This window comes from Xyrauchen texanus, chromosome 24 (genome assembly GCF_025860055.1).
Source record: "Xyrauchen texanus isolate HMW12.3.18 chromosome 24, RBS_HiC_50CHRs, whole genome shotgun sequence".
NCBI lineage: Eukaryota > Metazoa > Chordata > Actinopteri > Cypriniformes > Catostomidae > Xyrauchen > Xyrauchen texanus.
The window spans coordinates 13,131,642-13,155,679 of NC_068299.1; the positions used below are offsets into that span (position 1 = coordinate 13,131,642).

The 24,038-nt window shown below is 39.9% G+C and overlaps 2 protein-coding genes across 2 annotated transcripts; one reads left to right on the forward strand and one right to left on the reverse strand.

Moving 5' to 3' along the window:
- Positions 1–7,255: 7,255 nt before the first annotated feature.
- On the reverse strand, positions 7,256–18,950 carry LOC127618301 (protein Mis18-beta-like). The gene is made up of 5 exons (XM_052090684.1): positions 18,676–18,950; positions 18,484–18,550; positions 17,631–17,753; positions 7,533–7,614; positions 7,256–7,342 (listed from the first exon to the last, which is right to left on the reverse strand). The coding sequence occupies exons 1-5, from the start codon at positions 18,905–18,907 to the stop codon at positions 7,256–7,258; spliced, it is 591 nt and encodes a 196-aa protein (XP_051946644.1). The 5' UTR covers positions 18,908–18,950.
- Positions 18,951–19,144: 194 nt separating this feature from the next.
- Positions 19,145–23,658, forward strand: LOC127618286 (nucleolar and spindle-associated protein 1-like). Its single transcript, XM_052090663.1, has 12 exons — positions 19,145–19,351; positions 19,653–19,712; positions 19,835–19,957; positions 20,173–20,365; positions 20,602–20,685; positions 21,413–21,525; positions 21,670–21,720; positions 21,998–22,161; positions 22,758–22,921; positions 23,011–23,130; positions 23,262–23,367; positions 23,523–23,658. Exons 1-12 carry the CDS (start codon positions 19,277–19,279, stop codon positions 23,608–23,610), a joined length of 1,341 nt encoding a protein of 446 aa, XP_051946623.1. The 5' UTR covers positions 19,145–19,276; the 3' UTR covers positions 23,611–23,658.
- The last annotated feature ends 380 nt before the right edge of the window (positions 23,659–24,038 follow it).

Genomic DNA, 24,038 nt, shown 5'->3' on the forward strand with positions numbered 1-24,038 from the left:
TTAACTTTTTTTCTAGCCATTTAAAGTATTTCACAGTTATCTTGTCTGCTTTAGTTATGGATATTATATATATATATATATATATATATATATATATATATATATATATATATATACACCTCTCTATTGCCATTTTTACACATTTATCATGAGCAAAAGCTTTGAGCTCATTGAAATTCTTTGGTTTCTGTGCTGCCACTGCTTCCATGTAATCCCAACAAAGATTGTCACTGGGATTTTAATTATGGACTGAAAGGGCCATTCAACTTGGATGTATCATTGGTGTTATTGTCTTGCTGGAAATGCCAGTGAACAGATACAGTGGGTACAGAAAGTATTCAGACCCCCTTAAATTTTTCACTCTTTGTTATATTGCAGCCATTTGCTAAAATCATTTAAGTTCATTTTTTTTCCTCATTGTACACACAGCACCCCATATTGACAGAAAAACACAGAATTGTTGACATTTTTGCACATTTATTAAAAAAGAAAAACTGAAATATCACATGGTCCTAAGTATTCAGACCCTTTGTTCAGTATTTAGTAGAAGCACCCTTTTGATCTAATACAGCCATGAGTCTTTTTGGGAAAGATGCAACAAGTTTTTCACATCTGGATTTGGGTATCCTCTGCCATTCCTCCTTGCAGATCCTCTCCAGTTCTGTCAGGTTGGATGGTAAACAGCCAACAGTTGGATTGGTGGACAGTAGGGCTGGGACGACGCGCAAAAAATACGTCGACGCAAAATATGCGCGTCGATTCGTCAGGCCAAAACAAAGATGGCGGCGCCGGAGAGTAGAAGCAAAACGAGTGGCTCCTCAGACTACCTACCTACCTATTCTAGCACCACGGCAATGCACCAGCACTAGGGCTGGGATGACGTCGACGCAAAAAATACGTCGACGCAAAATATGCGCGTCGAATTGTCAGACCCAAAACAAAGATGGCGGCGCCGGCGCCAACACGAGTGGATACTCAGACTATCAGAAGTGCAAGGCGGCATGCACTCGTTCCTCTAAAGTATGGGAATTATTTAATTTAAAAGGAAACAATTCCGTGATATGTCGTCTTTGCAAAATGGAGATGGCCTTCCATTCTAGCACCACGGCAATGCACCAGCACCTGAAGAGGCGCCACCCGGTTGCAGCCGCAGATGACAGAGCACCGTAAGTTTTTTTCAACTCCCCACTTTGCACTCGATGTCGGAGTAGGCTATAATACGTTGTCGACACCTAAAGTTTTCGCTTATAGCTATTAATAATGCGCTTACAGCTATGAATGAATGTACATAGAGGACACTGACAACGCGCTGACAGACAGGACCAAGCAGGTAACATTTAATAAAGTCTCAACTTTCAAATTTGGTCATTCAAAGAAAATTAAACCATAAATAGGCCTACTATTTTGTGGCTCTTTAATGTGTCGTGACAGATTGCCTCAGTTAAAGCTGCTCGTGAACCGATCATCTTTTCCTTGGTTAATTTATAGCATCAAATAGGCTAAACATGAATGTAGCCTACATCAGAAGGACTGATGTAGTCCTGATGTAGTCCTAACCGCGGAAAGATGTCAGTACAGTAGCCTACAATCCATTATTCAAATTCACCGACGTTAATCTTCTCTCTCCTGACTACTTTGTCGGACAAAAATGGCGTATTATGATTGATTGATCAGATCGCCAGTCAATCAAACTCCCAGCAAATGTTTTTTTTTTTTTTTTTTTAACATTTTATACACCCCCACCCCCGATGAAACCGGTATTACTGGTGTTGTCACAAGTCGATTAATCGAATAGAAATTGAATCGGACTGGAAAAAAATGAATCGTTAGATTAATCGATGCATCGAAAAAATAATCGCTAGATTAATCGTTTAAAAAATAATCGTTTATCCCAGCCCTAGTGGACAGCCATTTTCAGGTCTCTCCAGAGATGCTCAATTGGGTTTAAGTCAGGGCTCTGGCTGGGCCATTCAAGAACAGTCACGGAGTTGTTGTGAAGCCACTCCTTCGTTATTTTAGCGGTGTGCTTAGGGTTATTGTCTTGTTGGAAGGTGAACCTTCGGCCCAGTCTGAGGTCCAGAGCACTCTGGAGAAGGTTTTCGTCCAGGATATCCCTGTACTTGGCCGCATTCATCTTTCCCTCGATTGCAACCAGTCGTCCTGTCCCTGCAGCTGAAAAACACCCCCACAGCATGATGCTGCCACCACCATGCTTCACTGTTGAGACTGTATTGGACAGGTGATGAGCAGTGCCTGGTTTTCTCCACACATACCGCTTAGAATTAAGGCCAAAAAGTTCTATCTTGGTCTCATCAGACCAGAGAATCTTATTTATCACCATCTTGGAGTCCTTCAGGTGTTTTTTAGCAAACTCCATGCGGGCTTTCATGTGTCTTGCACTGAGGAGAGGCTTCCGTTGGGCCACTCTGCCATAAAGCCCCGACTGGTGGATGGCTGCAGTGATGGTTGACTTACTACAACTTTCTCCCATCTCCCGACTGCATTTCTGGAGCTCAGCCACAGTGATCTTTGGGTTCTTCTTTACCTCTCTCACCAAGGCTCTTCTCCCCCGATAGCTCAGTTTGGCCAGACGGCCAGCTCTAGGAAGGGTTCTGGTCGTCCCAAACGTCTTCCATTTAAGGATTATGGAGGCCACTGTGCTCTTATGTAGTGATGTGTCCTCCCGTATCGAGGCTTCGAAGCGTGTGTCGAGTAATCCGGGATGATTTCTGTGATGCGCGTATCGAGGCTTGTGTCGGTAATGTATGTGGTGACGTTTGAAGCCTCGCGAGCCGCCTGTACCACGTGACTGCTTCAGGAAGTGGTTCGCGGTTTGGCGGTCTATTTGAAATATAAGGGCCAGCAAAATGCAATGGATTCCCCCTCACATTTTGTGGACTTGGGACTTTGCGAGTTTGTTAGCGATCTATTCAAGCTTCTTTTTTTTGCGATGGAACCAGCAAGAAAAAGGAGATTTTCACCTGTCTGGGAACACTTTGAGCTGATCTCACCAAATAATGTATTTACATTGTAATAATAACTAGTGTAATATAAATAAATGCGGCAACACAAGGTATTACTTGTTCTAATGTCTTTCTTCTTATTTCTGGTATTTTAAAAGGTGAAGTGTCTGTTGTGTCCCAAAGAACTTGGATACAACAACAACACCTAATAAATAAATAAATAAATAAATAAGTAACACAAGCACATTCACATGAAAACGCTCTCCCTTGTTTCCACTTTTCATCTTGACCCTGTCATTGTATCATAAAGACAGACACCATATAAAAGTTTATACTTTATGTATAAGCATCACAAACATCATTGATTAATTCATTCAGTGCTTCAGACACCAAAGCCATAGTGTCATTGTAATCACACTGCACGTTTTACATTTATTGTCCACTTGATGGCACAATAGAGCAAATGAAGCACCATGAAGCTTCGGCACATGAGTGAACCAATTGGATGGAACGCTTCAATGCTTTATGAAGCTTCATCTCGCCATCACTACTCTTATGAACCTTAAGGGCAGCAGAAATTTTTTGTAACCTTGGCCAGATCTGTGCCTTGCCACAATTCTGTCTCTGAGCTCTTCAGGTAGTTCCTTTGACCTCATGATTCTCATTTGCTCTGACATGCACTGTGAGCTGTAAGATCTTATATAGACAGGTGTGTGGCTTTCCTAATCAAGTCCAATCAGTATAATCAAACACAGCTGGACTCAATTGAAGGTGTAGAACCATCTCAAGGATGATCAGAAGAAATGGACAGCACCTGAGTTAAATATTTGAGTGTCACAGCAAAGGGTCTGAATACTTAGGACCATGTGATATTTCAGTTTTTCTTTTTTAATAAATGTGCAAAAATGTCAACAATTCTGTGTTTTTCTGTCAATATGGGGTGCTGTGTGTACAATAATGAGGAAAAAAAATGAACTTAAATGATTTTAGCAAATGGCTGCAATATAACAAAGAGTGAAAAATTTAAGGGGGTCTGAATACTTTCCGTACCCACTGTACCTGAAAGAATCCATGCCAGTCACATAGTCCGGATAGCTATTGCCTGCTGCTGCAAAACACCCCCATAACAGAACTACCTCCATTCTTGACTCTGGGGATGATGTCGTTCTTGTCATCACCTTGCCTTTCTTACTCAAGATGTACTGCTGACACATTGGTCTAAAGCTCATTTTCAGTTTAGTGTTTATATATATATATATATATATATATATATATATATATATATATATATATTAAATTAGATGGGACATCAAACCTTGTATTTGTACTAATTTTGTTCAAAAATTAAGAATCTGAAGTAAAGAATTTATCTGAATTAATTTATAATATTTCTAAGCAAATCCTGTTGATGTTCACATTCCAGAATTGTATTATTTATTATAAATGTTATTTTCTCCATTTGGGTATATTTCCAAAATCTTTTCTCTTCATCTTTGAAATTATGGGGGTTTAAGCCATTGTTTTGTAATCTGTTTCAAAGCTGCTATTCTGATTACCCTAAATATGTTTTGTTCAGTTTTATTTCTTAAGGGCAATGACATTTTACCCAAAATGAGGTTTTCTGGATGTATTTCTATTGTGCAGTTAAATTGTAAGTTAACCTGTCTAATTCCAAAACGTTGTCAATTTAGAGCACTCATAGGACTACATCAACAATCCTCTTTTACCATGCTATTGTATTTACTTTGAATAACAGGTTTAATAAAAATATATCTCTTCCAAGCATATTCCATCCAAACACTTTATGGATTGTATTATATGATATTTCTTCCCAGTCTTGCTGATTCATTTTTATTTTTAATTCATCCCCCACCTATTTTATTCAGAGTGTGCTGTAAATCTCTTTCAAGTGCATTCTTTAAAATTCCTTACATTTTTATTGGATTAGTTGTATTGTATCAATTATATAATTTATTAATGGATGCATTTCCTTTATTTCTTTTACTTCCTGTAAATGTTTGGGTAGGAACAGGAATATACTGTTCCCCCATTTGATACATTTCCATCTTTCCCTATTTCACTTTAGATTCTTCATTCATCCAAATCAATATAGGTTGAATTTGGGCAGCTTTATAATAATTTATTAAATTTGGGATTTCTTGTCCTCCAAGCCTTTTTAACAACATAAGCATTTTAAGACTTTTTAAGGTTTCCTATTATCCCATAATATTTACAAAGTAGCTTATTCCATTGTCTAAAACACTTTTGATATACTAACTGGTAGATTTTGAAAGAGGAAAATAAACTTGGGGAAAATATTCATCTTTATACTCTCTATTAGTTTTGTAATCAATAGCTTATATTTATTTATAATAGTTTTGAATAAAATATAAAGTTTTCAATTCAAAGAAATTTAAAATATTTTATATTTAAAAACATTTAAGCTTTTAAAATTAATAAACCTGTGTGTTCTTGTTGTGGGCCTACATGAATTCACTTACGCATTGATATGACAGCTGTTTTATATATTTTATCACATTAAGAATTTGTCTGCAGCAGTCCTCTGTAGCAGCCGCTGTTTCTTCTTGTTGTGTAAATGTCTTTAATTACTTAATAATTTTACAGTTATCCTTTGTACTTTGTAAATCATGTTATAAGTCTATGATTTCTTTTGATAAATTTCTCTTGAGCAGTGTAAATGCATTTTATTTATTTTATGTTTTATATATTTTTTTAAACGATGTCTTTTGCACAGTTTAAATTAATTAAAATTCTTATTTTTATTATCATCCGCTTTAAAGGGTAACTAAACCCTAAACCAACTTTTTTTTAGTTAATGATCTGTAAGCATGGGGCTTTATTAGTACAGGTCATTGATTCAAGTAATTTTTTTGACATTTGTGTATAAAGTGTTTTAATTCTACAATGGTGTAAAAACGTCTGAGTGCTGCCCTCTTCAGGTTGAACGGTGGCTACTGCAGTTGAATTTTCCTATTGGCTGTTGCGGTACTTCGTGACATAGGCGGTGACAGCTGACGTAAGCTGGTTCCAGCTCACCACGCCAGATTCATGTACATGTCGTCTTGCGACCGTGTGAGGAATAATAATAACATAGAGTCTGACAGCAGCTGTCAATTAATCCGTCACTACGAGTCTCAGGTGCCGCACAGCCCCGCACTCGGTTCGTTCCCTCTATCCCCGCCGGGGTCTGCCCACTTTTCCAGCATTTTCAAATATTTCTAGTGGGTGGAGTCAGACTCTGAGCAGGTGTTTAGTTACCCTTTAAGCAGCGAGTTCTCTAACGCGATTGGCTGTGCGCTGCAAACGTCACTCATTATTGTGCACGAGCGCGTGATCTAATCTTAAAGTCAGGATCGAAGCCTGAGTTGACAGAGAAAGTTGATGAGCTGCATCATGGCACCAAACCAATTAAGCCTGATTGGATTGGTTTGAATTTGTCAACCTGAAACCCGGAGTTCGTTCAGCAACATTCATGGTACAGGCTTCTGTCCTTGTTAGAGCTAGTTATCCTTTATCTTTGAAGACTGTAGTGTACACCTTTGTATGAAATCTTCAGTTTTTGGGCAATTTTTCAAGCATTGTATAGCCTTCATTCCTCAACACAATGATTGACCGATGAGTTTCTAGAGAAAGCAGTTTCTATTTTTGCCATTTTTTACCTAATATTGACCTTAAGACATGCCAGTCTATTGCATACTGTGGCAACTCAAAAACAACCACAAAGACAATGTTAAGCTTCATTTAATGAATCAAATGGCTTTCAGCAGTGTTTGATGTAATGGCAAGTGATTTTCTTGTACCAAATTAGCAATTTAGCATGATTACACAATGATAAGGTGTTGGAGGGATGGTTTTCTGGAAATTACTTTTTCAAATAGTGATGTGCTGTTTTTTTACATCAGTAATGTCCTGACTATACTTGTGATCAGTTGAATGCCACTTTGGTGAATTAAAGTACCAATTTCCTTTTGAAACAGCAAAATCTGTACATTATTCCAAACTTTTGGCAACCAGTGTGTGTGTGTATATATATATATTTTGTTCTCTCAAGATTACTACAATATATTTTTACACGTTTTTTTTATTTAACTTTTACAATACACTTGTCTAAACATAAACAATGTAAATAAAACATTCAACAGAGTAATCAAGCAAGTCAATATTACATACCTGTACATTGTTCCATTTTTAAAAAGAACCAAACTTTATTTCATACAAAAATACATTTCCTTAATTCAACAATAACAACAAGAGAGCTGTATGTCAGTACTTTAATTTACATTGTGTGTGCACAATTTTTCCATCATTGCCTCCAAAATCGTCACCTGCTTCAGCTGAGCATCCAAATCCTGTTTTAACTGAAAACACAAGAGAAAATTAATAATGATGCTAATTCAACTAAAATGAGAAGCTGTTATAGCAATTCTTCAGAATAGTAAAAATATTTCTATCCATATAATCAATCTAACAGCATTGCTCTTAATCTATTCTGAACTGTAAAATAAGCAATAACCCAAACGAGCGAGTGCATCAAGTCATCATTGTTACCTCTTTAATGTTTTTGTCCATAATTCTGTGTTTGAAGCTGATTTTTGAGGCTTTAATACATGTGCCACTTCTTAGCATGTAGCTAAAATATAAAACAATACACATTTGTCATTTTTCAAATCGACTGTTCTAACAAAAGTGATGCAACCAGTAAAACAGTGACATGAGAGTTATGATTTGCAATAGTCCCAATTAAGAACAAAAAAATGAGTTATTAGTGGTGCTTGCAAAGCATCACTATTGTAATCTCACATACTTATTAGTGGTGCTTGCAAAGCATCACTATTGTAATCTCACATACTTATTTTTATTTTTATACTTTTTATTATTCTATCTCCGTACAAAACTTCGGCACCTAACTCGTCCCGCACCGTTTGGCGTAGACCCACGAATGAGGTGTCAAATCGAACGGCCTATTGAGGACACGTGTGCTATGACTTTTATAAGCGATCGGGGGTACGGTAATTGCCCCAGGGGCAAAAAAGCGGCCGAAAAATCCCATAGACTTAACATTGCGACAAACTTTGACGCGTCACAGCTCCGAGCGAGGATTTCGCAGAAACGTGTGATTTGCCACATTTGAAGAGGCTGGCAGGCTCTGTAAGAGCATACCTCAAAATGGGGTAAAAGTTGCACCCCTGGGGGCAGGAGCTGCCCAAAAATGCCCCAATTGACTTACAATGGTGTAGGACGGCCCATGAAATGAAATGGCATTGGGATTTGTATTCAACATAGCTCTGGATCACAGTGTCATAGAGACAATGGGGCGGGCTCATTTTACTCAGACGACCAATCAGTATCTCAGGATCATTTTGAATCTATCAAGCCACGCCCTAGCAACAATTTAGAGCACCTTAGCAACAAGTCCCATACACTTCTAATGAAAGACATCAAAGGGATATCTCCGGATAGAAGTTTCATAGAAACACAAGGGTGGTCTCGTTTCACTCGGGGCAGCAAACAGCCAATCATGAATCACCTCAACACTTCCTAGCCCCTCCCTAGCAACCATTGTCGAGCACCTTAGCAACCAAAATCCATAGAGGATATCTTCCATTCTGAATGTCACAGAGGCATGGGAGTTGGTTTATATCATTCATACTGACAAGCAGCCGTTGGAGATTAATGATTGGCAGCTGCCAAGCCACTCCCTAGCAACTAAACAGAGTACCCTAGCAACCCTTTAGCAGTAACTATATCTCTGCACCAGAAAATCAGAGAAACTTCTGGGTTGATTTATTTCAATCAGGATGGCAAGGACACTTCATTAGTATCACTAAGGTAACTGCCTAGCAACCAGATGGGGTTACCCTAGCAACCGAGTAACAAATCACATATCTCTGCATCAGAAAAACGTAGAGACTTCCGGGTTGACTTATTTCAATCAGGATGGCAAGGACACTTGATTACTATCACTATGATTACTGCCTAGCAACCAGATGGGGTTACCCTAGCAACCGAGTAACAAATCACATATCTCTGCACCAGAAAATAGTACTGACTTCCGGGTTGATTTATTTCACTCAGGATGGCAAGGACACTTCATTACTATCACTATGGTAACTGCCTAGCAACCAGATGGGGTTACCCTAGCAACCGAGTAACAAATCACATATCTCTGCATCAGAAAAACGTAGAGACTTCCGGGTTGACTTATTTCAATCAGGATGGCAAGGACACTTGATTACTATCACTATGATTACTGCCTAGCAACCACATGGGGTTACCCTAGCAACCGAGTAACAAATCACATATCTCTGCACCAGAAAATAGTACTGACTTCCGGGTTGATTTATTTCACTCAGGATGGCAAGGACACTTGATTACTATCACTATGGTAACTGCCTAGCAACCAGATGGGGTTACCCTAGCAACCGAGAAACACATCACATATCTCGGCACCAGAAAAGAGTACAGACTTCCAGGTTGATTTATTTCAACCAGGATGGCAAGGACACTTCATTAGTATCAATATGGTAACTGCCTAGCAACCACATGGGGTTACCCTAGCAACCGAGTAACAAATCACATATCTCTGCATCAGAAAAACGTAGATACTTCTGGGTTGACTTATTTCAATCAGGATGGCAAGGACACTTGATTACTATCACTATGGTAACTGCCTAGCAACCAGATGGGGTTACCCTAGCAACCAAATAACAAATCACATATCTCTGCATCAGAAAAACGTAGAGACTTCCGGGTTGACTTATTTCAATCAGGATGGCAAGGACACTTGATTACTATCACTATGATTACTGCCTAGCAACCAGATGGGGTTACCCTAGCAACCGAGTAACAAATCACATATCTCTGCACCACAAAATAGTACTGACTTCCGGGTTGATTTATTTCACTCAGGATGGCAAGGACACTTGATTACTATCACTATGGTAACTGCCTAGCAACCAGATGGGGTTACCCTAGCAACCGAGAAACACATCACATATCTCGGCACCAGAAAAGAGTACAGACTTCCAGGTTGATTTATTTCAACCAGGATGGCAAGGACACTTCATTAGTATCAATATGGTAACTGCCTAGCAACCACATGGGGTTACCCTAGCAACCGAGTAACAAATCACATATCTCTGCATCAGAAAAACGTACATACTTCTGGGTTGACTTATTTCAATCAGGATGGCAAGGACACTTGATTACTATCACTATGGTAACTGCCTAGCAACCAGATGGGGTTACCCTAGCAACCGAGTAACAAATCACATATCTCTGCACCAGAAAATAGTACTGACTTCCGGGTTGATTTATTTCACTCAGGATCGCAAGGACACTTGATTACTATCACTATGGTAACTGCCTAGCAACCAGATGGGGTTACCCTAGCAACCGAGAAACAAATCACAGATCTCGGCACCAGAAAAGAGTACAGACTTCCGGGTTGATTTATTTCAACCAGGATGGCAAGGACACTTCATTAGTATCAATATGGTAACTGCCTAGCAACCAGATGGGGTTACCCTAGCAACCAATTAACAAATCACATATCTCTGCATCAGAAAAACGTAGAGACTTCTGGGTTGGTTTATTTCACTCAGGATGGCAAGGACACTTCATAAGTATCACTATGGTAACTTCCTAGCAACAAGGAGGGGTTACCCTAGCAACCAAATAACAAATCACATATCTCTGGATCAGAACATCGTAGAGACTTCCTGGTTGACTGATTTTACTCTGGATAGCAAGGAGACTTGATAAGTATCACTATGGTAACTGCCTAGCAACCACATGGGGTTACCCTAGCAACCGAGTAACAAATCACATATCTCTGCACCAGAAAATAGTACAGACTTCCGGGTTGACTTATTTCAATAAGGATGGCAAGGAGACTTCATTACTATCACTATGGTAACTGCCTAGCAACCAGATGGGTTTACCCTAGCAACCGAGTAACAAATCACATATCTCTGCATCAGAAAAACGTAGAGACTTCTGGGTTGATTTATTTATGACCATAATTTTTGTTCTTTTCAAGCATGCTATTTCACGAGTTTTGCCACGGCAAGCACCACTCACATTTTCTTCAGGAAATGTACCTATCTAGTTTTATTTTATTTTTCTTTTTTTATTATATCTCTTAACAAAACTTCGGCACCTAACTCGTCCCGCACCGTTTGGCGTAGACCCACGAATGAGGTATCAAATCGAACGGCCTATTGAGGACACGTGTGCTATGACTTTTATAAGCGATCGGGGGTACGGTATTTGCCCCAGGGGCAAAAAAGCGGCCGAAAAATCCCATAGACTTAACATTGAGACAAACTTTGACGCGTCACAGCTCCAAGCGAGGATTTCGTAGAAACGTGTGATTTGCCACATTTGAAGAGGCTGGCAGGCTCTGTAAGAGCATACCTCAATATGGGGTAAAAGTTGCACCCCTGGGGGCAGGAGCTGCCCAAAAATGCCCCAATTGACTTATAATGGTGTAGGACGGCCCATGAAATGAAAAGGCATAGGGATTTGTATTGAACATAGCTCTGGATCACAGTGTCATAGAGACGAGGGGGTGGGCTCATTTTACTCAGACAACCAATCAGTCTCTCTGGATCATTGTGAAGCTATCAAGCCACGCCCTAGCAACCATTAAGAGCACCTTAGCAACAAGTCCCATAGACTTCTATTGAAAAAGATCAAAGGGATATCTCCGGATAGAAGTGTCATAGAAACACAAGGGTGGTCTCGTTTGACTCGGGACAGCAAACAGCCAATCATGCATCACTTCAACACTTCCTAGCCCCTCCCTAGCAACCATTGTCGAGCACCTTAACAACCAAAATCCATAGAGGGATATCTTCCATTCTGAATGTCACAGAGGCATGGGAGTTGGTTTATATCATTCATACTGACAAGCAGCCTTTGGAGATTCATGATTGGCAGCTGCCAAGCCACTCCCTAGCAACTACACAGAGTACCCTAGCAACCGTTTAGCAGTAACTATATCTCTGCACCAGAAAATCAGAGAGACTTCTGGGTTGATTTATTTCAATCAGGATGGCAAGGAGACTTGATAAGTATCACTATGTTAACTGCCTAGCAACCAGATGGGGTTACCCTAGCAACCGAGTAACAAATCACATATCTCTGCATCAGAAAAACGTAGAGACTTCCGGGTTGACTTATTTCAATCAGGATGGCAAGGACACTTCATTAGTATCACTATGGTAACTGCCTAGCAACCAGATGGGCTTACCCTAGCAACCGAGTAACAAATCACATATCTCTGCATCACAAAAACATAGAGACTTCCGGGTTGACTTACTTCAATCAGGATGGCAAGGAGACTTCATTAGTATCACTATGGTAACTGCCTAGCAACCAGATGGGCTTACCCTAGCAACCGAGTAACAAATCACATATCTCTGCATCAGAAAAACGTAGAGACTTCCGGGTTGACTTATTTCAATAAGGATGGCAAGGACACTTGATTAGTATCACTATGGTATCTGCCTAGCAACCAGATGGGGTTACCCTAGCAACCGAGTAAAAAATCACATATCTCTGCATCACAAAAACATAGAGACTTCCGGGTTGACTTATTTCAATCAGGATGGCAAGGAGACTTCATTAGTATCACTATGGTAACTGCCTAGCAACCAGATGGGCTTACCCTAGCAACCGAGTAACAAATCACATATCTCTGCATCAGAAAAACGTAGAGACTTCCGGGTTGACTTATTTCAATAAGGATGGCAAGGACACTTGATTAGTATCACTATGGTATCTGCCTAGCAACCAGATGGGGTTACCCTAGCAACCGAGTAAAAAATCACATATCTCTGCATCACAAAAACATAGAGACTTCCGGGTTGATTTATTTTAATCAGGATGGCCAGGAGACTTGATTAGTATCACTATGGTAACTGCCTAGCAACCAGATGGAGTTACCCTAGCAACCGAGCAACATATCACATATCTCTGCACCAGAACACACTACAGACTTCCGGGTTGACTTATTTCACTCAGGATGGAAAGGAGCCATGTATTGTATTACCTTGGTAACTGCATAGCAACCACACGGGCTTACCCTAGCAACCGAGTAACAAATCACATATTTCTGCACCAGAAAATCGTACAGACTTCTGGGTTGATTTATTTATGACCATAATTTTTGTTCTTTTCCAGTTACAACATGCTGTTTGACGAGTTTTGCCACGGCAAGCACCACTCACATTTTCTTCAGGAATATGTACCTATCTAGTTTTTATTTTTCTTCTTTTTATTATTATTCTATCTCCGTACAAAACTTCGGCACCTAACTCGTCCCGCACCGTTTGGCGTAGACCCACAAATGAGGTGTCAAATCGAACGGCCTATTGAGGACACGTGTGCTATGACTTTTATAAGCGATCGGGGGTACGGTATTTGCCCCAGGGGCAAAAAAGCGGCCGAAAAATCCCATAGACTTAACATTGTGACAAACTTTGAGGCGTCACAGCTCCGAGCGAGGATTTCACAGAAACGTGTGATTTGCCACATTTGAAGAGGCTGGCAGGCTCTGTAAGAGCATACCTCAATATGGGGTAAAAGTTGCACCCCTGGGGGGCAGGAGCTGCCCAAAAATGCCCCAATTGACTTATAATGGTGTAGGACGGCCCATGAAATGAAAAGGCATAGGGATTTGTATTGAACATAGCTCTGGATCACAGTGTCATAGAGACCAGGGGGTGGGCTCATTTTACTCAGACGACCAATCAGTCTCTCAGGATCATTGTGAAGCTATCAAGCCACGCCCTAGCAACCATTAAGAGCACCTTAGCAACAAGTCCCATAGACTTCTATTGAAACAGATCAAAGGGATATCTCCGGATAGAAGTGTCATAGAAACACAAGGGTGGTCTCGTTTGACTCGGGACAGCAAACAGCCAATCATGCATCAAATCAACACTTCCTAGCCCCTCCCTAGCAACCATTGTCGAGCACCTTAACAACCAAAATCCATAGAGGGATATCTTCCATTCTGAATGTCACAGAGGCATGGGAGTTGGTTTATATCATTCATACTGACAAGCAGCCTTTGGAGATTCATGATTGGCAGCTGCCAAGCCACTCCCTAGCAACTAAACAGAGTACCCTAGCAACCGTTTAGCAGTAACTATATCTCTGCACCACAAAATCAGAGAGACTTCTGGGTTGATTTATTTCAATCAGGATGGCAAGGAGACTTGATTAGTATCACTATGGTAACTGCCTAGCAACCAGATGGGGTTACCCTAGCAACCGAGTAACAAATCACATATCTCTGCATCAGAAAAACGTAGAGACTTCCGGGTTGACTTATTTCAATCAGGATGGAAAGGACACTTCATTAGTATCACTATGGTAACTGCCTAGCAACCAGATGGGCTTACCCTAGCAACCGAGTAACAAATCACATATCTCTGCATCACAAAAACATAGAGACTTCCGGGTTGACTTATTTCAATCAGGATGGCAAGGACACTTCATTAGTATCACTATGGTAACTGCCTAGCAACCAGATGAGCTTACCCTAGCAACCGAGTAACAAATCACATATCTCTGCATCAGAAAAACGTAGAGACTTCCGGGTTGACTTATTTCAATCAGGATGGCAAGGACACTTGATTAGTATCACTATGGTATCTGCCTAGCAACCAGATGGGCTTACCCTAGCAACCGAGTAACAAATCACATATCTCTGCATCACAAAAACATAGAGACTTCCGGGTTGACTTATTTCAATCAGGATGGCAAGGAGACTTGATAAGTATCACTATGTTAACTGCCTAGCAACCAGATGGGGTTACCCTAGCAACCGAGAAACAAATCACATATCTCGGCACCAGAAAAGAGTACAGACTTCCGGGTTGATTTATTTCAATCAGGATGGCAAGGACACTTGATTACTATCACTATGGTAACTGCCTAGCAACCAGATGGGGTTACCCTAGCAACCGAGAAACAAATCACATATCTCGGCACCAGAAAAGAGTACAGACTTCCGGGTTGATTTATTTCAATCAGGATGGCAAGGACACTTGATTAGTATCACTATGGTAACTGCCTAGCAACCAGATGGGGTTACCCTAGCAACCGAGTAACAAATCACATATCTCTGCATCAGAAAAACGTAGAGACTTCCGGGTTGACTTATTTCAATCAGGATGGCAAGGAGACTTGATTAGTATCACTATGGTAACTGCCTAGCAACCAGATGGGGTTACCCTAGCAACCGAGTAACAAATCACATATCTCTGCATCAGAAAAACGTAGAGACTTCCGGGTTGACTTATTTCAATCAGGATGGCAAGGAGACTTGATTAGTATCACTATGGTAACTGCCTAGCAACCAGATGGGGTTACCCTAGCAACCGAGTAACAAATCACATATCTCTGCATCAGAAAAACATAGAGACTTCCGGGTTGACTTATTTCAATCAGGATGGCAAGGACACTTGATTAGTATCACTGTGGTAACTGCCTAGCAACCAGATGGGGTTACCCTAGCAACCGAGTAACAAATCACATATCTCTGCATCAGAAAAACGTAGAGACTTCCGGGTTGACTTATTTCAATCAGGATGGCAAGGACACTTGATTAGTATCACTATGGTAACTGCCTAGCAACCAGATGGGCTTACCCTAGCAACCGAGTAACAAATCACATATCTCTGCATCAGAAAAACGTAGAGACTTCTGGGTTGGTTTATTTCACTCAGGATGGCAAGGAGACTTGATAAGTATCACTATGGTAACTGCCTAGCAACAAGGAGGGGTTACCCTAGCAACCAAATAACAAATCACATATCTCTGGATCACAACATCGTAGAGACTTCCTGGTTGACTGATTTTACTCTGGATAGCAAGGAGACTTGATAAGTATCACTATGGTAACTGCCTAGCAACCACATGGGGTTACCCTAGCAACCGAGTAACAAATCACATATCTCTGCACCAGAAAACAGTACAGATTTTTGGGTTGAATTATTTCACTCAGGATGGAAAGGAGCCATGTATTGTATTACCTTGCTAACTGCATAGCAACCACATGGGCTTACCCTAGCAACCTAGTAACAAATCACATATTTCTGCACCAGAAAATTATACAGACTTCTGGGTTGATTTATTTATGACCACAATTTCTGTTCTTTTCAAGCAGGCTATTTGACGAGTTTTGCCACGGCAAGCACCACTCACATTTTCTTCAGGAAATGTACCTATCTAGTTTTTCATTCTTATTATTATATCTCTGTAACAAAACTTCGGCACCTAACTCGTCCCGCACCGTTTGGCGTAGACCCACGAATGAGGTGTCAAATCGAACGGCCTATTGAGGACACGTGTGCTATGACTTTTATAAGCGATCGGGGTACGGTATTTGCCCCAGGGGCAAAAAAGCGGCCGAAAAATCCCATAGACTTAACATTGAGACAAACTTTGACGCGTCACAGCTCCAAGCGAGGATTTCGTAGAAACGTGTGATTTGCCACATTTGAAGAGGCTGGCAGGCTCTGTAAGAGCATACCTCAATATGGGGTAAAAGTTGCACCCCTGGGGGCAGGAGCTGCCCAAAAATGCCCCAATTGACTTATAATGGTGTAGGACGGCCCATGAAATGAAAAGGCATAGGGATTTGTATTGAACATAGCTCTGGATCACAGTGTCATAGAGACAAGGGGTGGGCTCATTTTACTCAGACGACCAATCAGTCTCTCAGGATCATTGTGAAGCTATCAAGCCACGCCCTAGCAACCATTAAGAGCACCTTAGCAACAAGTCCCATAGACTTCTATTGAAAGAGATCAAAGGGATATCTCCGGATAGAAGTGTCATAGAAACACAAGGGTGGTCTCGTTTGACTCGGGACAGCAAACAGCCAATCATGCATCACCTCAACACTTCCTAGCCCCTCCCTAGCAACCATTGTCGAGCACCTTAACAACCAAAATCCATAGAGGGATATCTTCCATTCTGAATGTCACAGAGGCATGGGAGTTGGTTTATATCATTCATACTGACAAGCAGCCTTTGGAGATTCATGATTGGCAGCTGCCAAGCCACTCACTAGCAACTAAACAGAGTACCCTAGCAACCGTTTAGCAGTAACTATATCTCTGCACCAGAAAATCAGAGAGACTTCTGGGTTGATTTATTTCAATCAGGATGGCAAGGACACTTGATTAGTATCACTATGGTAACTGCCTAGCAACCAGATGGGGTTACCCTAGCAACCGAGTAACAAATCACATATCTCTGCATCAGAAAAACGTACAGACTTCCGGGTTGACTTATTTCAATCAGGATGGAAAGGACACTTCATTAGTATCACCTATGGTAACTGCCTAGCAACCAGATGGGCTTACCCTAGCGACCGAGCTGACAAATCACATATTTCTGCACCAGAAAATCGTACAGACTTCTGGGTTGATTTATTTACTGACCATAATTTTTGCTCTTTTCAAGTTATAACATGCTGTTTCACGAGTTTTGCCACGGCAAGCACCACTCACATTTTCTTCAGGAAATGTACATTCTAGTTCCCTTCTGTTATTGCTGACATTATTTTTCCAAGACAAAATTTCTGATTGGTTCATTAAAACTAGAAAAACAAACTACCCCCACCAATTTATTAGCTCTTTTCGTAAAAGGAAGAGATTTCGTAAAGCAGACAGGTGCTCTGGGGTGGAGTGAAGAACCAGGCCAACACAACCATGGCAACCCGCACAGTGAAGGCCTTGGTAAGTGCTACAGATACAAAAAACAAACAACAAAACATACAAAATAGAGTCTGGTCAAAACACAAGATTATGGGACATCCAACATTCACTGAAATGAATAGTTCACCCAAAATTAAAAAATCTCAACATTTACTCACCCTTGTGCCATACCAGATGTGAATGACTTTCTATCTTCTGCAGAACACAAACGAGATACAACTCCAGTGGTTTAATCCATGTCTTCAGAAGCGGTCTTAACAGTTTTGGGTGAGAAAAGACCAAAATGCAACTTCTTTTTCACTGTCCATCTTGCCACTTCAGTCTCTAGTTACAATCATGATTTCAAGCTTGATTATACTTCCTAGTGCTTGACACATGCGCAAAGCACTAGTAGTGTAATCAAGCTTGAAATCATGATCGCCAAGGAGACTGCTGGTGTCAAGGTGTACAGTGAAAAAGGAGTTATATTTTGGTCTGTTTGTCACCCACACTTATATCGCTTCTGAAGACATGGATTTAACCACTGGAGGTTGATTATTGTTATGCTGCCTTTGTGCTTTTTAGAGCTTCAAAGTTCTGTTCACCATTCACTTGCATGGTATGAACCTATAAAGCTAAGATATTCTTCTAAAATCTTCATTTGTGTTTAGCACAAAGAAATCAGAAGAAAGTCATGCACCTCTGGGATAATGAGAATTTTCACTTGTTTTGGTTAATTATTCCACAAATGTGTAGAGATTCCAAACGGGAAAACTTACGATGAAGCCAGCTGACCATCCAAGCTCATCTTCAGCTTTTTATTCACGATCACATCCTCAGTAACTTCTTCAAGAGGACAAAAACACATTTTGGTGAATTGAAAAGCTCCCAAATTAGGCGTGCATGTCTGCAACAGCTTTGAGCAAGTGTGGTGTTTTTTTATTTATTTTTTTATTCAGAGAACAACTTACTCAAACAAATAATAAACTGGAGGTTCTGGGCTTCCCCACAGATAGCGAGAGAGTCTCCAAGCACTGTGTTGCATGTTATGCACTGGAGAACACTGCAATTCCTAAAGTCTACAATAAAGACTTCACTGTCCTTCACTGCTTTTATCTGATCTGCAATTGAACTAGTTTGTGTTGAGTCACATGGACCGATATCATAGGATCTTTCCAGCAAATTTGGATTTCTGTTCGTCATTTTTAAAGGAGCACGTTTAGCTTTACTCTGTCAAGATCAGAAGGTGCGACAACAACAGGATTCGTTCGACGGTTTTGGGCACGAGCTGGCGCCCTGAATGGCTCACTCAAAACTCCGCCTTTGTTTAAAGCCTTCAGGCCAATCAACGCCAATGATAAGTCAACGCTACTTCTTATTGGTTATATTATAGTGTCGTCATGGGCTTCTCAGCCAATCATCTGCCGGAAAGCGCTGTTTTTGAAACACGGTATTTTTCAAACGGCAAACCCACCCAAACAAACCGAGCAGTAGCTCAGATAGAAATTGCAAAATTGAACCAGTCAATATTACAGTTGTATTTCTACAACTTTAAGTGAGCTTATTTACAATATGGATTTGGATTCCCTAAAATATGCGGAATTGCAGCACCTCGCGAAGGAAGTTGGACTTAAAGCGAATATGAAGGTAAATTTAAACAAGAGCTCGGGGGATCTCGTGCAGTGATGCGTTGTGCTATTTACATCCTGCAAACACGTGCACTATAATATCAAAATATAAGTATATGTTTAAAAATACATTCAAAGCGCATTTATTTTCTACAAACGAGCTGCTAACTGAAATATAGTAACTTGCTTGGTTATTTCCGTTAGGATTTGGCTAGGGGAAATTACTTTCATTGTTGTCTAATTGCACTTGATCAAATCATTTAGTCTTTGTGCCTGTTTTTTTTTTTTTTTTTTAAATGTTCGGTTTTATTTGATTTTAGGCTGATAAGCTGTTGAAGGCTTTAAAGCATCACTTTTCACAACAACAGCAGACTGAGAATGTAAGTATTAGAAACAATCTTGGTTTACAACTGGAATTATTTGGCTACAGTTTGTGCACTATCATTCATCGAAAGAGTTATGATTTGCAAGCACAACAGTAACGATCCTGCTTTATTTGCAGGGAAATGATGCAGCCTCTGTGGACGCGCAGGATACTCACGCTGCAAATTTTGTGACAGATCGCCGAAGAAAGGGCCGCACTGCCAAGAGAAAGCTCAGTGATTCCGCACCAGTCACTACTCGGGTATACATAAGCATATGCAGATTTTCTTATTATATGGAAATGACAGCAGACTGTATCATCTAATTTACTCATTGCATAAGAATGCACCCCTGTCAAATTATGTCTTTATATAAAAAAATTATATTATTTATATATATATATATATATATATATATATATATATATATATATATATATATATATATATATATATATATATATATAATGGTATTTAGATTGAGGCGAAGCCAGCACAGTCAGATGAAAGCCGAAGGGGCTCCAAAAGGAGGAAGGTGTCCTCAACCAAGAACACACAGATCCCAGTTCCACCTGAAATTCCTACTGGAGAGGATACTTTGGACAAATGTGTAGAATCTGGGGAAACCAATCCAGACCCTAAAGATGCTCATGTAGAGCCAAGTGAGAAAGGTGAGGCTTTGATCCTGCCCAGCCAACAAGAATGTCCAATACACAATCTGGATTTCTAGGGGAAAGTTTTTCTCATGGAGAATAGTAAATATTAATTCAACTTTGAATTATGATGAAAATAGATGTGTCAAAACCTAAAGTCTTAAAGGAGATGAGGCAATCATTTTGTGATTTGTGCCTGCACATTTTTTTGTGAGGCCAAATATTAAAATTGCATTTAAATGTATATCCTACAGTTACTGGGAGAAGGACAGGTGGTAAAATTCCCCGCCATGAGGGTTTGATGAAGAGGAAACCTGCTCTGCGACCGACAACTCCTAGTAATTAGATCCTTCTATCCTTCCAACCTACACTAAAGCAAATCAGGCATTGTCCAGCTTTTGTAATTATCGAGAAAGACAGATTCTTGTGAGACTGAAGTTTAGTGGTTGAATAGTCCAGAGGTAAAGGAACATTACAGGTTTAATAAAAGTTAAGGTCAATCGAGAGCATTTGTAACAGACGGTTGATTACAGTTATATATAATTTTACAACTTTGTTGATCTGTTTCTCACCTACATCTAACATATCACTTCTGAAGATATGGATTTGACAACTGGAGTCATATGGATTACTTTCATGTGCTTTTTTGAGCTTCAAAGTTCTGGCCAATATTAATTTGCATTGTAGACCAACAGAGCTGAGACAATTTTCTAAAAACCGTTTGTGTTCTGCAGAAGAAAGTCATACACATCTATGATGGCATGAGGGACTGTAAATGATGAGAGAATTTAAATTTTTGGGTCAAATATTCCTTCAAACCCTCTTAAAATTGGTCTCATTCACTTTCATAATAAGTGGTAATCATTCATAATTTTGTGGTAATCAACAATGTTTCAGAAATGTTGTCGATTGAGCATAACTTGTATTTATCCCAGAGTATTCCTTTAAGCGTGACATGGTCTTTGAAAGCACACACAGGCAGTGTCTTCTGTTACATTTCTGCTCTTTAAGCCCAGTCTTTGTTCTGCTCCTGAGTAATGTATTTGCAAATCACTTTTCCCCCAGACTTCAAAAAACTCCATGAGGCTCACTTCAAAAAGATGGAGTCCATAGATTCTTATGTCCAAAGGAAGAACAAGCAAATGGAGGTGATCAGGAATTCTGTCAAGGAACTGAAGGTAATGAAGAGGGTGAAACACTGGACTGTAAAATAGTTATTTGAACATTTTGAAAGAGTATATGTCTGAGGGTTTATTTAGGATTTCTCACTGTAAATCGAGTTTCAAGTGTTGTGGTTTATTTTATTTATTTTTTCATTTCAGACACTGTCAGATAAGACACTGATGAAATCAGTTGAGACAAAGACTCAAGCTGTAAGTCCCCAAACACCACATAAGTCAACTATAGTACCTATGTGACTATGTGAGTCAGAGTTCACTATTTAACATTCAGGCTGATCTGAGCTTCCTGTAAGGATATTCTATAAAATATAAAAAATATGGCATATAGTGGCATCTTTAAAAAAAAAAAAGTTAAAAAAATTCGGACATTTATAAATGTGAACTGAATTCTCTGAAAGACTCAGACAAGCGTGATCTGTCTGGAAGAGGTTGATTCAAAGAATAAGCAAGCAATATTGTCTCCTATTAGAAAGTGGCCGCAAACCGAACATCACTTTTCAGTCCTGGGATGCAGGAGAAGAGACCAGTCCCTGAAAGACGAAGGCTCACACAGCAGTCTGCCAGCAAGCCTGCTTTGAAGGACAGCTCCACCTTCAGGCCAAGCGTCCTCTCCACTAATAAAATCAATGTCCGGTAAATGCATCAGTACTTCATTACAATGCTTTTAGTAGTGTTGTGAAGTAACCAAATGTGCTAGTGCTAATGAACTAGAAATGCTAAGTAACGCATTAAAACAGAAGGATTAGGACTGCAAATTTCTACTCCAGGCCAATCACTTAAAGTTGTAGTTTACCCAGAAATGAAAATTCACTCGTCATTTACTCACCCTCATGCCACCCAAGACGTGTGTGACTTACTTCTTCTTCAGAACACAAAGATTTTTCAGAAGAATATCTCCGTTCTGTAGGTCCGTACATTGTAAGTGAATGGAGACCAAAACTTTGAAGCTCCAAAAAGCACATAAAGGCAGCATAAATGTAATCCATATGACTCCAGTGGTTTAATGCATGCCTTCAGAAGTGATATGATAAGATGTGGGTGAGAAACAGATCAATCATGAAGTCCTTTTTTACTATAAATATCCAATTTTGTACAGCCCTTCTTTGTGCGTTGACGAGAGGACCAAGTTATTTAGTTTTTTGTCGAATTCACATTCTTCATGCGTATCGCCACCATGAGGTTGAGAGAATTTTCATTTTGGGTGAACTGCTTTTTTTTTCTCACTTTAGATTCTCGCATGCCACTGAGGATAACGAATACAAGCGTTCCCTAGTGAAGACTCCAGCTCGTATGTCTCCTCACCTCCCCCTCACTTCTACTCCTGGGAGAAAATCTGACATTAACAACAAACTGGAGCTTAATAAAACTATCAGCACTGTCAATAAAACACCAGGTAAGGGTAATGTCATTTTGTCGCATTTCCAATTTTCCATAACAGAATGTCTGATGCATTGATTTTGTATTTTTTGTTATTATTTGCAGGAGTTACTCCATTTGTTTTCAGTGGGAACAACAGCATGTCAGTCACACCTGGTAACTCCAAGAACACATTTGATTTGAAAGCCAGTCTCTCTCGCCCTTTGAACTACAAACCGCATAAGGGTACGTCTACACGCTACTAAAATATGAATACGTGAAGCCCAGGATTAACATTTCAGCCAGTGCTGCTTTGTTAAAAGGCAATTCTGTCTGCCTGCTGTTCATTGCTGTGCATGTTTCTTTCATCCCCACAGGAAAACTGAAGCCTTTTGGAGCGGCACAGGAGAACACAGCACTTAATATATCTCAGACAATTCCTTCTCACCAGAAAAACTTCAAACAGCACCAAGTTCAAACAAGGTGAGATACCTTTGCCAGTTGTGGGTGTAAATATTTTTTTTACTCTATTCAGATTGTTGTGTCCTAAGGCTATTCAGACATAAGTGGCTTTTTCCTGGACTTCTAAAATGAAACTCACATTGAACATACTGTTTCTTTATGAACCTTCATTAAAGAGAGGAACGGCGTGCCAAACATACCGAGAACCGAAAACAGAAGAAGGAGAATATGTTGGGTGCCAGACGAGGCCTGGCCATGGCTTAACACTTGTTTCATTTCTGTCTCATTATTGGCCTAGGCATTCTATTTAAGTGTTTAGCTTTCCTCTTATTTGTCAGTTAAATTTCAAACTTTTGTACATTTTAATTTTCAACTCTTCCGTAAACACCTTCTTTTTAAAATAAATTTGCTAGGGTAATGCAATGTTATGTTGGTAATATTAAGTGAGACAAAACACTTCCAACAAAAGTGTCTGTTTATTAATCAGATTTTTTTTATTAAACATTTTTAAGCAAAGTTCATGATTTATGTGTAAAGAAGAGCAAGTATGTCCACTGATGACTAGTATTTGGTACATTTCACTAGATTTGTACTAATGCAAATTAAAAACAGTAAAGCCACAGTTTGGAAAAGTTACACAATGTTTATTACAGCAATATTCATAAATGATCATTTTGTACTTCTTTGTCTGT

Bases quoted from the DNA above. Each gene is read 5' to 3' on its own strand.
- LOC127618286 (XM_052090663.1), top strand. From the start codon at position 19,277: ATGGATTTGGATTCCCTAAAATATGCGGAATTGCAGCACCTCGCGAAG. The intron at 20,366-20,601 runs GTGAGGCTTTGA...TATATCCTACAG, and splicing joins TGTAGAGCCAAGTGAGAAAG to TTACTGGGAGAAGGACAGGT. The intron at 21,526-21,669 runs GTAATGAAGAGG...TTTTCATTTCAG, and splicing joins ATTCTGTCAAGGAACTGAAG to ACACTGTCAGATAAGACACT.
- LOC127618301 (XM_052090684.1), bottom strand. From the start codon at position 18,907: ATGACGAACAGAAATCCAAATTTGCTGGAAAGATCCTATGATATCGGT. The intron at 7,615-17,630 runs GTGGGGGTAGTT...TTTATATTTTAG, and splicing joins CGAAAAGAGCTAATAAATTG to CTACATGCTAAGAAGTGGCA. The intron at 7,343-7,532 runs GTAACAATGATG...TTGTGTTTTCAG, and splicing joins TGGACAAAAACATTAAAGAG to TTAAAACAGGATTTGGATGC.